The sequence below is a fragment of the Notolepis coatsorum genome (genome assembly GCF_963971535.1).
Source record: "Notolepis coatsorum genome assembly, chromosome: 10".
NCBI classification, from domain to species: Eukaryota; Metazoa; Chordata; class Actinopteri; order Aulopiformes; family Paralepididae; genus Notolepis; species Notolepis coatsorum.
Window position 1 is genome coordinate 3628027 of NC_140174.1, and position 14570 is coordinate 3642596.

Genomic DNA, 14570 nt, shown 5'->3' on the forward strand with positions numbered 1-14570 from the left:
AGACGTGTAAAATGACTTTCAGCCAATCAGAATCGAGAAATTTGCATGCCGTTGTATAAACGCTTGTACACGTGCTGTGTTGCCATTAGGGGGTGTAACGATGCGACCTCACAACGATTAATTTCGATTACGATTATTCAGGCAACGATTCAATTCAATGACCTACAACAACCGCGGTCGCCTTGACGAGACAAACCTGGGCCCCGCCGTTAATGACGTAGTATTTGCAGTTATCTTCCCCACATTATGACTAGATATTCCTTCTGGCTGGACGTCCGTCTGTCTGCAGCACAGAACATTCCCTGTGTCCCGCCAGACATCACTGTCTGCAGCTTTTGGCAGCCGGTGACGGTGACTGCAGCAGGACTCATTTGAACTGTCGTGGGGCGCTATCTTAACTAACGACTCCTAATCAGCTCCACACTGTTGTCGTGCTCTTTGAGGAAGTTTACTCTGGGAAATAGTGTGTGAGCCAGACCCAGCAGTGAGTGAGTGAGTTAGCCAGCACTGCCGAATCTGATACCAGAGTGTAATAATAATAACAGAACTATGTCTCAGTTTGGATCGAGACAAATGAGCTGGTTTACAGCGGAAAATAATGACTCATAGCAGGTCTGGCCTGTGTCACGGCTCACGGGCGATGATGATGTTTCAGATCCAATCATATTTTAGGTCCGTCTGCAGCAGCAGGGCTATGATTTTCCTATCCTCCTCGTCGTCGCGTACGCGGCTCACCGTCTCTAGGCCTAGATCAAAATCATCGGAATTTGGGGCCTTTGGGACCTAATCTGTGTGTGAAATTTGACCCTCTTCTCAGCTGCCTTTGACGTGGACATTCTTTAGTGTCACGACTCGGGGCGAGAGAGCTTTGCTGGGGCAGGGCGGAGTGAGTGAGAGAGAGAGAGAGAGAGAGTCTTGAGGCTTGGAGACGGTCTGCGGTTGGACTTTTCCCTTTTCACGTGACGAGAGCTTAGCGAGTCCAGTTTCCTTTTTAAGGTGGAGACGAGTCGGTGCGGTCCGAGACCATGTCGTGCACACAGTGGGGGGGGGGGGGGGGGGCTGATCACCATGCCATCTGCTGCACTTCTGCATCGATGAGCAAAATGCAGTGGCTCTCTTATTTTGATTTAATACATTTTTCCCCCCCAGTGTTCTGCGTTTTAATAAATGTGTTTATTTGCCGGGTGTGTAACGATCTCAATACGGAATTGTGTCCCACTCTTCTCCTAAATCAAATAAAAAATCTAATTTATTTGTAAGGCCCGACTAGGGATGCTCCGATATTGGTATCGGTATCGGCCGCCGATATCGGTAAAATAGCTGGATCGGGTATCGGTATAAAGAAATATATAGGACGTATTTTTTGTATTTTTATTTTAATAATAAATAAAATAAGAAATAACCATTCAGTACATTTATATCTATGTGTTAATTTGTTACATTTAGTTTCACTAAGTTAGGAAAGTAATGTTTTAAGTCGAGCCTGATGTTGCCTTGTTGCACAAAAGAATGATCCCAGTCTCTTCCACACAGTGAGGCATACAGTTTATTAATTGAATGAATTAAGTTTATTTTCTGTCTTTGTTTACAACAAATCAAAAACACACCTGTGATCCTTTACAATTCTTTATTTTTTTTAATCCTCTCTTTCTCAGATTTTTCTCGGTTTTCTCCCCGTCCCAATTTAGTCGTTGTGCCAATTCCCCCCCTCCCCTACCTGGTTGTTGTGCGCATGTTCTCCTACTGGTCGGTACAAGGGAACCCTGAAGTCATCCGCACGCTTCCTCCGACACGCGCGGCGACAGCCAGTGACACTTTTTTTTCACCTGGCAGCGAGGACTCTCATTGGTGAAGTGTGAAGTGTAACGCGTGGGAGGTCACGCTGCCTTCATCAAGTCCTGCCTCCGCTGAGCAGGCGCCCAGACCTGACGCCAGATTCCCACCCATGACTTCCCTCTCCCTAACCCAGCCAAATGGGTTAGTATAACGATCAGCCCAAGCCAAGGCAATGCTGACTCCGGGAGTCGAGACCGCAGCCTCTTGCATAGGTGACGAGCGCAATCTCCGCTACGCCACCTGACCGCCCCATCCTTTACAATTCTTAAAAACAAAATATATTTTAATAAAAAAAATAAAAACGTGGATTAAGTTATAAAATTTGGACAATGGGTATCGGATCGGTATTGGCCGATACCCAAACCCAGGTATCGGTATCTGGACTGAAAAAGTCGGATCGGTGCATCCCTAGGCCCGACAACACACGTTAATGTCCCCATGGGCCGGACACGTCTTCTTTAACACTTTGAGTGCCAGCAGGGGGCGCTAGAATTAGCGCTTGAGTGCCAGCGCTCTATTCAATGAGAAGGGTGAGCACATTTGCGAACGCATAAACTATATCTTAATTAAATTATGGCTATGTGTCTAATACGCCCGTCACTTATCAATGACTTGTTTGCAGTCAACATTGTCTAAACGGATTGTTTTTTAATCGGTACATTTCCGTTTTATACCATTTTGAAAAACGCTTATTTTTTTAAACTTCCAGAAAAAAGAGATTCTGCAGGAACCGCCCTTTAGTGGAATACACAAAACACGTCGTCATTTTTCGGCCTATTTATGAATCGTTTTCCAATAAACGGTAGATTATCGATAGTATATACTGTGTACTTATGCACTAGGGGTGGGAATCGCCAGAGACCTCACGATACGATACTATTGCGATACTTGCGTCACGATACGATAGTATCGCGATACTAAATATATCGCGATACGCTGAGTATTGCGGAATATTTTTTAAATTTTTTTAAATTTAAATTTATTATCTTTTTTTCAACTGCAAAGTAAAACTTTGTCGACATGTTTTATCTAATAAAATAATGTTCAGTCTGTTCATCTCACTTCAATCATTTGCAGAAGGGCTGGGCGATATGGCCAAAAATGATATCTCGATAACGATATCGAATATCACTCGATATTCGATATTATTGATATTGTTATAATTATTTAAAAAATATATATATATATTTTAAGCAGATGTGTGTTTATTTTGCAGCAATTCTTTGTCGTTGCCGCCATCTTTAGTGTTACATCCGCTCACACTCCAGTTCTCAGGCTGCAGCTGGTTTGAAGGCGAAAGTAAACCGGCTTCTCTGCTGGCTGTGGCTCCAGGGGAGTTGAACAGTTCTGGCTCTGCTCGTTTCTTTTCTATCTTTTGACACTTTTTTGGTGGACAAACCACATGTGCACCGTGACTCGTGACTGGAGTATAGCTCTGCTAGCACACATAGCCTACTGTGTACAGACGGTTTCAAACTGTATTTTAAATTAGAAAGGAAACAAAATAAATGCACAAGAGAAAAATAAATCTCAATTTGGTCAGTATTGTCATTTGGACAAGCAAAGCCATTACTTTAAGTTGCAGGCAAGAAAGACAAGTCTGTCCACTGTCTCTGGGTTTAAAACTGCCCTGTTGCAGGTAAAAAAAATGATTTTTATTTTTTCGATATTTTATTTTTTCGATATCGATTATTAAAATATATCGCGATAATTATCGTTATATTGCCCAGCCCTGCCAGAACATGGTATTTTCTCAAGCAGACAGATGTAAACACTGTAATCTGTGTTGCATGTACCTGACAAACTGAACTGTTTGTATTAGTCATATTCCAACTTAACTGAATGCACATGTTTGTGGACTACTGTACTATTACAGGTATTGAAATGAACAATGCAACTTCCTTATAAAAAAAAATTAAATTGTTTGTGAATAATTAAATATCGATACTTGGCGTCCCTGTATCGATACAGTATCGCCACGCAAAGTATCGCGATACTACTACGTATCGATTTTTTTCCCCCACCCCTATTATGCACGCTAGAGAAGCGGGCTGAAAAATAGATTATCCATTTCCTGATCAGCGCACACACACACACACACACACACATATGGGACACGCTGAGATATAGGTGAAAAAAAACTCTGATTATCCCAAGACTGGTAAAATAGATTCCTTACCTCAGATCAGATGTTCTCCAAAAAGATTATTCCAATTCCTGATCGCCATTCCAAATATCGATCGCGTTTATTGATCCAACGATGGGTACTGGAAACACATATTCCTCGCTGTTATGAGGGTCGGCAATGAATCCGATTGTCTCCGGTTACATGCCTGATAAGTAAAATGTGGATTCCGAAGTTTTTTCCCCCCATCCATTTCATTCAGTCCAATCCAATGGGTGCAATACCATCCGGAGAGACGATAGGGGGTGGTATTTTCCCTGTTCGAGCTCAGAGAGTCCCAGTGGTAACGTGAGGCTAGATTGATGAAAATTGAATGGAAATCGCTAATGAAAAAAAAGAACGATTATAAACGAGATTTCTCGTGGCTTGGCACTCAAAGTGTTAAACAAGTCGAGAAGAAAACAAGAACACCATAAAGTCCAAAAAATGTAAAATAAATGCAAAATAAATAAATGCAACACTCCCAGACATACCCCACGCCAAGGTAAGGAAAAACTCACTAAAAACCTAGCAATAGGAAAAAATGCGCCACAGGCAGTGTGGAGGAGAGAAACCTTAGAAGGGCCGTTCAAGGGGGGATCTCCCTTCTTAGATGTTGGTGATAGTAGTGTTGCAATAAAACAGGGGAACAGTTGGCAAGCATGCACTCATGTGTGTAGTGAAACACAGATAAGTGCATGCGATACCAACCAGAACCAACCTATTGTTCTCTTCCCTGGGTCTTCTTTCCTACTACTACTGCTATTACCAAATTGTAGGCTAATTTTCATTTATTTTATGACTTTTTAAATCAAATTTAGAATTTTTTTCCTCAGCCAAACCCAGCTGCGGCCACACATGATTTATAATTAGAGCCCTGTAGTATTAACACATTTTAACACTTAAAGAATCCAACCATGACCGAAAAAATATCTAAATGTGAAAATGTGTGTCGTTTACACCCCAGCTGCTGCCGTCATGAGCTCGTTGACACACCCTGTTGTAAAACAGTCATTTAATTAAACCACATTGTAATTGAATTGCAATTTGTGATGTATCAAGAATGTTTATAATCGAGAATGTATATAATGTTATTGTAATTGAATGGCACTAGGGTCCCTCCCTGTGGTGATTCCCAGGCATACAGCTCTGTGGCTTAACCCTTTCACTGCCACACGACAGAAGGTTAACCCTTTACTATCACACAACCGACGGTCGCCGCTGTGTTGTGTTTCTCAAACGCCATCTGAATGCCAGCAGCGGGTCGCGGCTCCTTCCTATTGGTTAAGCATTATTGATGAAGGAGAGAGAATGCAAGACGGGATATTTGAGCCTTTCTCTCTTCCTTCCCCTTTTTCTTCTCCTTTCTTTCTTTCTTTCTTTCTTTCTTTCTTTCTTTCTTTCTTTCTTTCTTTCTGAAGTGGCGCCTATGGTAACCACCTTGTTTTGTGACAGGTGTTTTCATCAGCTGGCACGCACGTGTGGTGACCGTGACTGTGTGTGTGTGGTGACCGTGACTGTGTGTGTGTTTTGTGACTGTGACTGTGGAGTGTGGAGGCAGTACAATGGTCTCTTCAGTTTTCGCCCAACTGACCTCTGACCCCCAGCTCTTGTCTGAGAGAAGGCCAGCCCACTGGGCCAGGGAAGAGAAAGTGTGTGTGGGTGTGGGTGTGGGTGGGTGGTACACAGGCTACAAGCCTCCGACAGTAGAATTCCGTTCTCTCATCATTAGTCCCGTCAGTGAAGACACACACACACACACAAAGTACGCTACCTGAGTTTGAGTTTTCGTAAATTCCTGGGTTTTGTTCCTGCTTTCCAGAGAGGTGGTTGATGGTTTCTACTTCCTTGTTGCCGTTCCAAGGGCTTAGTGTTTTTGAGCTGCAGGCACCGCTGGGGTGTTCCATCCATCAGCCCTCTGATGCCTCTCTGCCACAGCCTCTTCTCATTGGCCTTTTCCCCCCTCAGGATTTGCAATCTACAGTTAATGACGCGAGTGCTGATGGAAGATGGGAATCCTATGTCAATCTGCTCAGGGTTTCTTTCATATAGTGTGTGCACGTGTGTGTGTATCTTTGTTCAACCTCTATCCTAATTAACTCGCACACTCTCTCTCTCTCTCTCTCCCCCCTGATCCGTCCTTCATCCCCCTGTCTGTCCCTCCCTCTCCACCTCTCCCTCCCTTCTCCATCTCTCCCTCCCTTCTCCATCTCTCCCCCTCCAGGCGGTGTGTGTGTGTAGAGTTACCGGGCCCTTAAGGCTCCAGGCTCCGGACAGGTGCTGAGCAGAGCCAGAGAGGATGAAGAGGTTCAGGAGACATGGCCAGGAGTCCCAGAGAGACCGACTCAAACTGGAACTCTTCCAGTTCAACAAGGTACAACAACAAAAGGGGGAAACACAACGACACACACGCACACAGAGAAAACATGGCGGTATCTCATGTCCGACGAGGTGAAGGTAGGGGGTGGGCTTATATACGTCTGTCTGTGTGACAACTAGGGACGCACCGATCCGACTTTTTCAGTCCCGATACCGCTACCTGGGTTTGGGTGTCTTTTTGATTTGTTGTAAACAAAGACGGAAAATAAACTTCATTCAATTAATAAACTGTACGCCTCACTGACACTGTGTGGAAGAGACTGGGATCATTCTTTTGTGCAAGAGGCAACATCAGGCTCGACTTAAAACATTACTTTCCTAACTTAGTGAAACTAAATGTAACAAATTAACACATAGATATAAATGTACTGAATGGTTTTTTTTTTACCGATACCCGATCCAGCTATTTTACTGATATCGGCGGCCGATTCCGATACCAATATCGGATCGGTGCATCCCTAGTGACAACGGCAGGGTTGTGCTCACTTCGATCAATTAAAAATTTAACAAAGACATCACTTGATTTTTGATAGCGATCGAGGCGAGCCTTTGTTCTCAATGGGATCAATATGACGATCTCTCCTCGATGTTTTTCAGTATTTAAAAATGTTGAGGAAAAAGCACATCCTGAATTCAGAAATAATAAAGGTTTTGGTTTATTCTGTATTTGTATGTTTGTATCCATCTTCTCCATCAGATTCTCATTATATTAATTAGGCTGGATGATGCACCTCATGAAACCTTACATTCTGACCACAGTGTGACTCGATGAATTTTTCAACCTTACATTGTAATTGGCTGGTACTGTACAGCTGTGGTGTGATGCATTTAGGCTCGTCTGTTGTTGTTATTATTATTATTATTATTGAGTAATAATAAGCTACTGGTTCATACATGTTTTTATAAATTAATTAAATAGTTGTACCTACTACTATACCTTTTCAACCGGATTTAGCGTTGTCTTTTTCTCTCCTCCTCTTCATTCTCCTCGGTCTCCTTATCTGTCCCCCGCTTGTCTCCCATCACCTGCCTCCTCCCTATCCTGCCATTGTCTGCGTTGTCATCCTCTCCTCTCTCTCTCTCTCTCTCTCCCTCTCTCTCCCTCTCTCCCGTCAGACGGTGGAGCATGGATTCCCCCACCAGCCCAGCGCCCTGGGCTACAGTCCCTCCCTCCAGCTCCTGGCCATAGGCACCCGCTCTGGGGCCATCAAACTGTATCCTTCTACCACGACCCCCGTCGTCTGTCTCTTCCTGCTACGCCGTTTTCCATGTGCCCCCCCCCCCCCCCTCATGTCTGTTTATTGTTTTTTTTTTCAGTGCAACCAACATTTACAAATTATATGTACTTGAAAATGTTATATTTGAAACACAAAAACAGAATACAAAGAACAGCAGACATCAAGACAAAGTGACAAAAAAAAAAGACAGTTTCAGAGAGAGATTATAGTGTTGGTAATAAGAAATATATAAAAGAAAAAGATATATATATAATAATCATAATAAAGTAAAAATAAAGTAAATAATAATAATAAAAAAATAAAAAGTAAATTAGTTTTATTTTTTAAATAAGGCGATACCTTTGAAAAAGTCAGTACAGCAATTCATAGGTCAACCAACTCTGGTGTTGATTTGGTGCATCAAAGGAGAAAGTTTGAAGGGGAGGGAACCGATTTTTTTTTTTTTTAAAGATTTTAATTTCAAGTGAAGCGTTTCGGGGCCGTCGTCGTGTTTGAACTCGAGGCCGACGTCGTAACCAATGGCTCCGACTGGCATCGTCTGTGGGTCACATGACGACGGGCACCTCAGGTGGAGGTGTTTCTGTTTTATTCCCACGCCGTTGCTCAATGCACACTGTTGCTGCCTGGCGGCTCGCTCGCAACAATCATTCACTGTTGTTGTTTGTTTGTGTTACAGTGTGTGTGTGTGTGTGTGTGTGTGTGTGTGTGTGCGTCTGCCTGTCCCGTCTGCTGTCTCCGTCGCTCTGCGCACAATTCTGCTCGGTGATGGAGCCAGGCAGTACACTCTCTCCATTCTCTCTCTCTCACACACACACACACACACACACACACACACACACACACGCACACACACACACACACGCACACACACACACACACACACACACACACACACTCTCTGGTGCCTTCTCTCATTAGACGACTAGGCCATTCATCATACAATGGGGCGGATTGTTCTGAGATAAAATGGCACTAGGACACGTCGGCAACAACCCATAAATAAAATCTATGAACCGGTATCTTATTGGTAGGACGGATGCTGCCGCGGGCTGAATCACAAAGAAGAGCCCGGCTTGTGTTTATTTGATCAATAGATGACTCTTATTGATACTGTCTGTGTGTGTGTTGCCGGAGGAATGTATTATTTATATGACCTTGCCAACGTATAATGATTAATGTAAACGCTACTCCAGCAGCACTGCCTCTTGCTCTGTGTGCTTCTCTGGAGTTTGTGTTTTCCTAGGGATTGTAGTACGCCAATATTGCTTTTGTCGTATGTTGGGCCGATACTAGGTATTTGAGAAGTGTCCCGTGTAATATATCAGACCGTGTGACTTGGATCTTTTTGGTTTGTTTTGGTTTTCTTCACACAAAGGATGCTGGATCTCTATTGGAGAACTTGCTTAGATCTTTTTAATCATTGTTGTCACTGTGTGGTCTTATGTTCAGCAAAAGTAACCGATCAGATTGCTACTCGTATCGGACCCCGTTTAAAAATAGTAGACTCTCGATCGCTAGCGAGCAAGTGGTACTGTTGTTGTCGTGTGTCCAGTCAGTGTGAGGATGTGTTGTAGTCGAGTCACTCAATGTCGAGCTCGAGTCTCGAGTCCCCAGTGTTCGAGTCCAAGTCACCAAAGAAGAGCCAGAGTGGAGTCCCCGTTACCCTCTAGTCCCAGTCCAAGTCATCAAGGTTGAGTCCACTCCACTCTGGCCGTCAAAGAGCTGACGTAGAAATAATAATAATAATAAAAAAAAATAGTCTACGGCCCGAGTGCCACACCGAGTGTGGTGTGTTGAACCCTCTTCATCAGGGTGTGTTGAACCCTCTTCATCAGGGTGTGTTGAACCCTCTTCATCAGGGTGTGTTGAACCCTCTTCTTCAGGGTGTGTTGAACCCTCTTCATCAGGGTGGTGTGTTGAACCCTCTTCATCAGGGTGTGTTGAACCCTCTTCATCAGGGTGTGTTGAACCCTCTTCATCAGGGTGTGTTGAACCCTCTTCATCAGGGTGTGTTGAACCCTCTTCATCAGGGTGTGTTGAACCCTCTTCATCAGGGTGTGTTGAACCCTCTTCATCAGGGTGTGTTGAACCCTCTTCATCAGGGTGTGTTGAACCCTCTTCATCAGGGTGTGTTGAACCCTCTTCATCAGGGTGTGTTGAACCCTCTTCATCAGGGTGTGTTGAACCCTCTTCATCAGGGTGGTGTGTTGAACCCTCTTCATCAGGGTGTGTTGAACCCTCTTCATCAGGGTGTGTTGAACCCTCTTCATCAGGGTGTGTTGAACCCTCTTCATCAGGGTGTGTTGAACCCTCTTCATCAGGGTGTGTTGAACCCTCTTCATCAGGGTGTGTTGAACCCTCTTCATCAGGGTGTGTTGAACCCTCTTCATCAGGGTGTGTTGAACCCTCTTCATCAGGGTGTGTTGAACCCTCTTCATCAGGGTGTGTTGAACCCTCTTCATCAGGGTGGTGTGTTGAACCCTCTTCATCAGGGTGTGTTGAACCCTCTTCATCAGGGTGTGTTGAACCCTCTTCATCAGGGTGTGTTGAACCCTCTTCATCAGGGTGTGTTGAACCCTCTTCTTCAGGGTGTGTTGAACCCTCTTCTTCAGGGTGTGTTGAACCCTCTTCATCAGGGTGTGTTGAACCCTCTTCACCAGCGCTCCTCAAACCTTTTCATACCGTGACCCCATTTTATTTAGGATTTTTTTTGGGGGGGGGGGGCACATTTTTTTTTATTTTTTTTATTTTTTTGGTCTTTTTCCCCCTCCATTTTTCCTCCGATTTTCTCCCATCCCAATGTTAGTCGTTATGCCAATTCCCAATCCCTTTCCTGGTCGCTGCGCTCTTACCCCCCACAGTCAGATCATCTGGGAGAGTGGAGGCTATCACGTGCTTCCTCCGACACACGTCCAGCCAATCACCGCTTCTTTTCACCTGGCAGCGCGGATTCTCATTGAGAGGGCGTAGCGTGTGGGAGGACCACACTATCCCCCTCACGTCCTATCCGCGCTTAGCAGGCGCCCCGACCAAACTGTAGGAGTCGCTGTTTACAACGACCCGGACCCACCCCGCCAGCTTCTCCCACCCTCTAATACAGCCAATTGTATCAGTGCAGACGGCCAGCCAAGCTGGTGACAACCCCGGAGCTGTGAGCTGGATTCGAACAGGCAAATCCAGCTCAGCTCCGGGGCTGGTGACGAACGCAATCTCCGCTCAGCCACCTAACCGCCCGGGGGGGCACACTTTTAATGTATTGCGTTATTTCAAGTTCAAGTTTCTTTTATTGCCACACGGCCAGGCCGGTGGAATTTGAGCACGGTGCAGGTGGTAGCTGCGACAATACACCACATGGAACATAACATCAACATCAACATAACATAACATAACATGCATAACATAACAGCAGGGGGTGAAATTAGGATGAGTTGGAGTTGAGTAATTGTATGGCCTTGGGGAAGAAACTGTTGTTGAACCTAACCGTGCGACTACCTAGTGACCTAAACCTTCTACCAGAGGGGACGTGGAACGTGGAATTAAGGAATATCAAAATAAAAGCACACGTTGTTGTTGTTGAACTTGATCGTGCATATTTAGAAAATGTAATTACAGCACTATGTTTTTTTTTTTTTTTAACTTTTTTTTTTTTTAGCGTTTATCGCTTTTCTGGTCAAGCATGACCGACAGTTGTAGGGTGAAACGGGAGAGAGAGCAGGGGGAGACATTCGGCAAATGACGGCGAGTCCGGGAATCGAACTCTGAGTCAACCAGATCCGTGACGCAGCACGGAGTCCCGCGACGCAGCGCGGTAACATGGTGTGCTACTGGAGCACCCCATACAGCACTATGTTATCAATACACATTTATAAAACGAGGCATTTAGCCAAAATATGTTGCCGGAACATAAAAAAAAAAAACGTTTTTTACTTTCCAATGCACTGTCACCTACATGTGACCCCGATATTTGAGGCGCAACCTGTAGTTTGAGAACCACTGCTCTCTATATCGTGTGAAGTCCTTGACCAGTGTGCAGCTACGGGGCTCCAGGTGTGGAGTTCATGGGCTTACATGACGAGAACGCAGCCGTCACACGGGTCCACTTCCTGCCCCACCAGGTGAGTGTCTACACACACACACACACACCTTTACCGATATACCGATATTGTCCAACTCTTAATTTCCGATACCGATATCAACCGATACCGATATATGCAGGGTTTCCCCCAAAAAAAGGAATAATTTCAGGTAATTAACATTACATATCTCTTGTTGTGGAATTAACACAACATTATGCATACTTTTGACAATAAATAAAATCAGAATTTGTTCTTACTTGCTTGCCTGGGTAAATAAAGGTTAAATAAATGTAAAAAAAGAAAAATTATAATTTTGAAAACCGATACCGATATTTTCCGCTATCACATTTTAATGCCGATATCGGCCGATAATATCGGACATCCCTAGTATTTGGTCTTTATTCTTCTTACTTTTTTCTTCATTCCCAGGGGGCTCGTACACTACAGTGAAATGCTTGGTTATGTATATAATGTACTTTATATGTGGGAGAATAAAACAACTTGAAACACACACACACACACAGATAATGTTAATCTACTTTTAAACGGCCGTCATTGTCATTTTTTTTCCGAAAAGCCCGTTCAGAGAGAGAGAAACCGCCGAGTGTAATAATTTCCATTCGTGGAATATAATATTTGTGGTCTGTGAGCCGTCGGCTCTTCTTTCAGGAATTCGGGCTGTTTTTTTGGAAAAGCGGCCGCTCGCTCCCTTTCATTTCTAATAAATATTCCTCCGTTCCTTTTATTTATTTTTATATATTTCTTCGGGTCGTGTCCTCCTCGTCTTCCCTCTCGTCTGCCGTCCAGGTGGAGCTGGTGACTCTGCTGGACGACAACAGCCTCCACATGTGGACTCTGAGAGCTCACAAGGGGGTGTCGGAGCTGCTGGAGATCGGACGCTTCACCCTCACTGGACCTCCCGGGTGAGACACACACACACACAGACACACACACACACACACACACACCGCTTCACCCTCACTGGACCCCCCGGGTGAGACACACACACACACACACACACCGCTTCACCCTCACTGGACCTCCCGGGTGAGACACACACACACACACACACACACACACACCGCTTCACCCTCACTGGACCTCCCGGGTGAGACAAACACACACCGCTTCACCCTCACTGGACCTCCCGGGTGAGACACACACACACCGCTTCACCCTCACTGGACCTCCCGGGTGAGACACACACACACACACACACACACACACACCGCTTCACCCTCACTGGGCCTCCCGGGTGAGACACACACACACCGCTTCACCCTCACTGGGCCTCCCGGGTGAGACACACACACACACACACACACACACACCGCTTCACCCTCACTGGACCTCCCGGGTGAGACACACACACACACACACACACACACCGCTTCACCCTCACTGGGCCTCCCGGGTGAGAGAGACACACACACACACACACACACCGCTTCACCCTCACTGGGCCTCCCGGGTGAGACACACACACACACATTCTGTCCTCGGCTGTTAACCCTTTCACTGCCACACGACAGACAGCCGGTTAACCCTTTCACTGTGACAATACAGAAGGTTAGCCCTTTACTATCACACAACCGACGGCGATGCTCCATCATTAGCATCATTAGCTCCGCGGATGCGGAGCTAATGATGCTAATGATGGAGCATCGCCGTCGGTTGTGTGATAGTAAACGGTTAACCTTCTGTCGTGTGGCAGTGAAAGGGTTAAAGGACCCTTATACACACTATTGTTTTATATAAAATACAAACACAAAAAAATATATTTAATATATATATATATATATATATATATAAAACCACAAACATTGAAGAAAACATCACAACAAACAAAACGAGTGAATTTCAAAGGTCACTCGATATTCATTCAAGTCAAACATCACACCAATTCTCCAACCATAGAATACATATTCCATAAATCGGTCCATAAATAAGAACAAAACTGATTTTTTTTTCTAATATGATTTTAACTTATAATATAGCATAACACCACAATACGTTCATCACACCAAACGGTGACCCAATGGAGCATTACTCTGGCTGACGGACTGTATCTCAGAATAGGCTGGTTTTCAACACGGTTACATTTAATCAGGAACACTGTCTTTTCGTCTCAGCCTGTTTTCTTATACAAACAAATTGTCGGATGCAGTCGGGTTCATTAATTATTTTACTAGGTCAGCCGGTGATGGACAGATTATGTTACCACGTCCAAAATCACATGCTTTAAAGAGGACGGTTGTTTATCGTGCCATCAATCATTGGAATAACTGCCCACTGAACATAAGTAAATTGAATAGCAAAGTGTCTTTCAAATACCACCTGAGAATGCACTACTTAAATATGTGAGCAAAATATTCTGATGTTGATAATGATGTCTACAATGTTTTACCGTTTTTAGATGAATGAATGAATGAATGAATGAAAAGTTTATTTCTTGGACATGTTATTCTTCTTATTTCTTCAAACAACTCAGTGTCTTGATCCGTCAGACCAAACAATCTTAACAACAAATTAAAAAAAATCCTTAAAGGAAAAAAAACATTTAAAAAAATAACAAAGAAAAAAACAGGATTTATAAACAAAAGAGCAATGTGTTTGGTTAGCAGACATGTCCAAAAAAGGAGTAGAGGGAAGCTTAGCTTATTGATCCCTACCCCCTTACATTTGTATTTGTTCTTCCATTAATTTGACTAGAATTTACAATATAGAATATTATTTTTACTTATATTAAAAGTTTACAATAAAAAACATGATTCACTTGACAGCAGTGAATATAGTACATCACTACATACACAATATACCATAACTTTGTTTATCCTCACTACTCATTTCTGTATTTTTCTAATGTGTATTTGTTTA

The 14570-nt window shown here is 44.0% G+C and overlaps 1 protein-coding gene across 3 annotated transcripts in view; it reads left to right on the forward strand.

Annotated features, from left to right (window-relative positions):
• llgl2 (LLGL scribble cell polarity complex component 2) overlaps nt 1–14570 on the forward strand; it is a 69958-nt gene that overhangs the window by 7639 nt on the left and 47749 nt on the right. For all 3 annotated transcript variants that reach the window (XM_084323551.1, XM_084323553.1, XM_084323552.1), the window contains exons 2-5: nt 6225–6374; nt 7496–7593; nt 11651–11732; nt 12501–12616. In XM_084323551.1, coding sequence (XP_084179677.1) covers nt 6300–6374; nt 7496–7593; nt 11651–11732; nt 12501–12616 — 371 coding nt within the window. In that variant the 5' untranslated portion in view covers nt 6225–6299. The remainder of the gene's footprint in view (nt 1–6224; nt 6375–7495; nt 7594–11650; nt 11733–12500; nt 12617–14570) is intronic.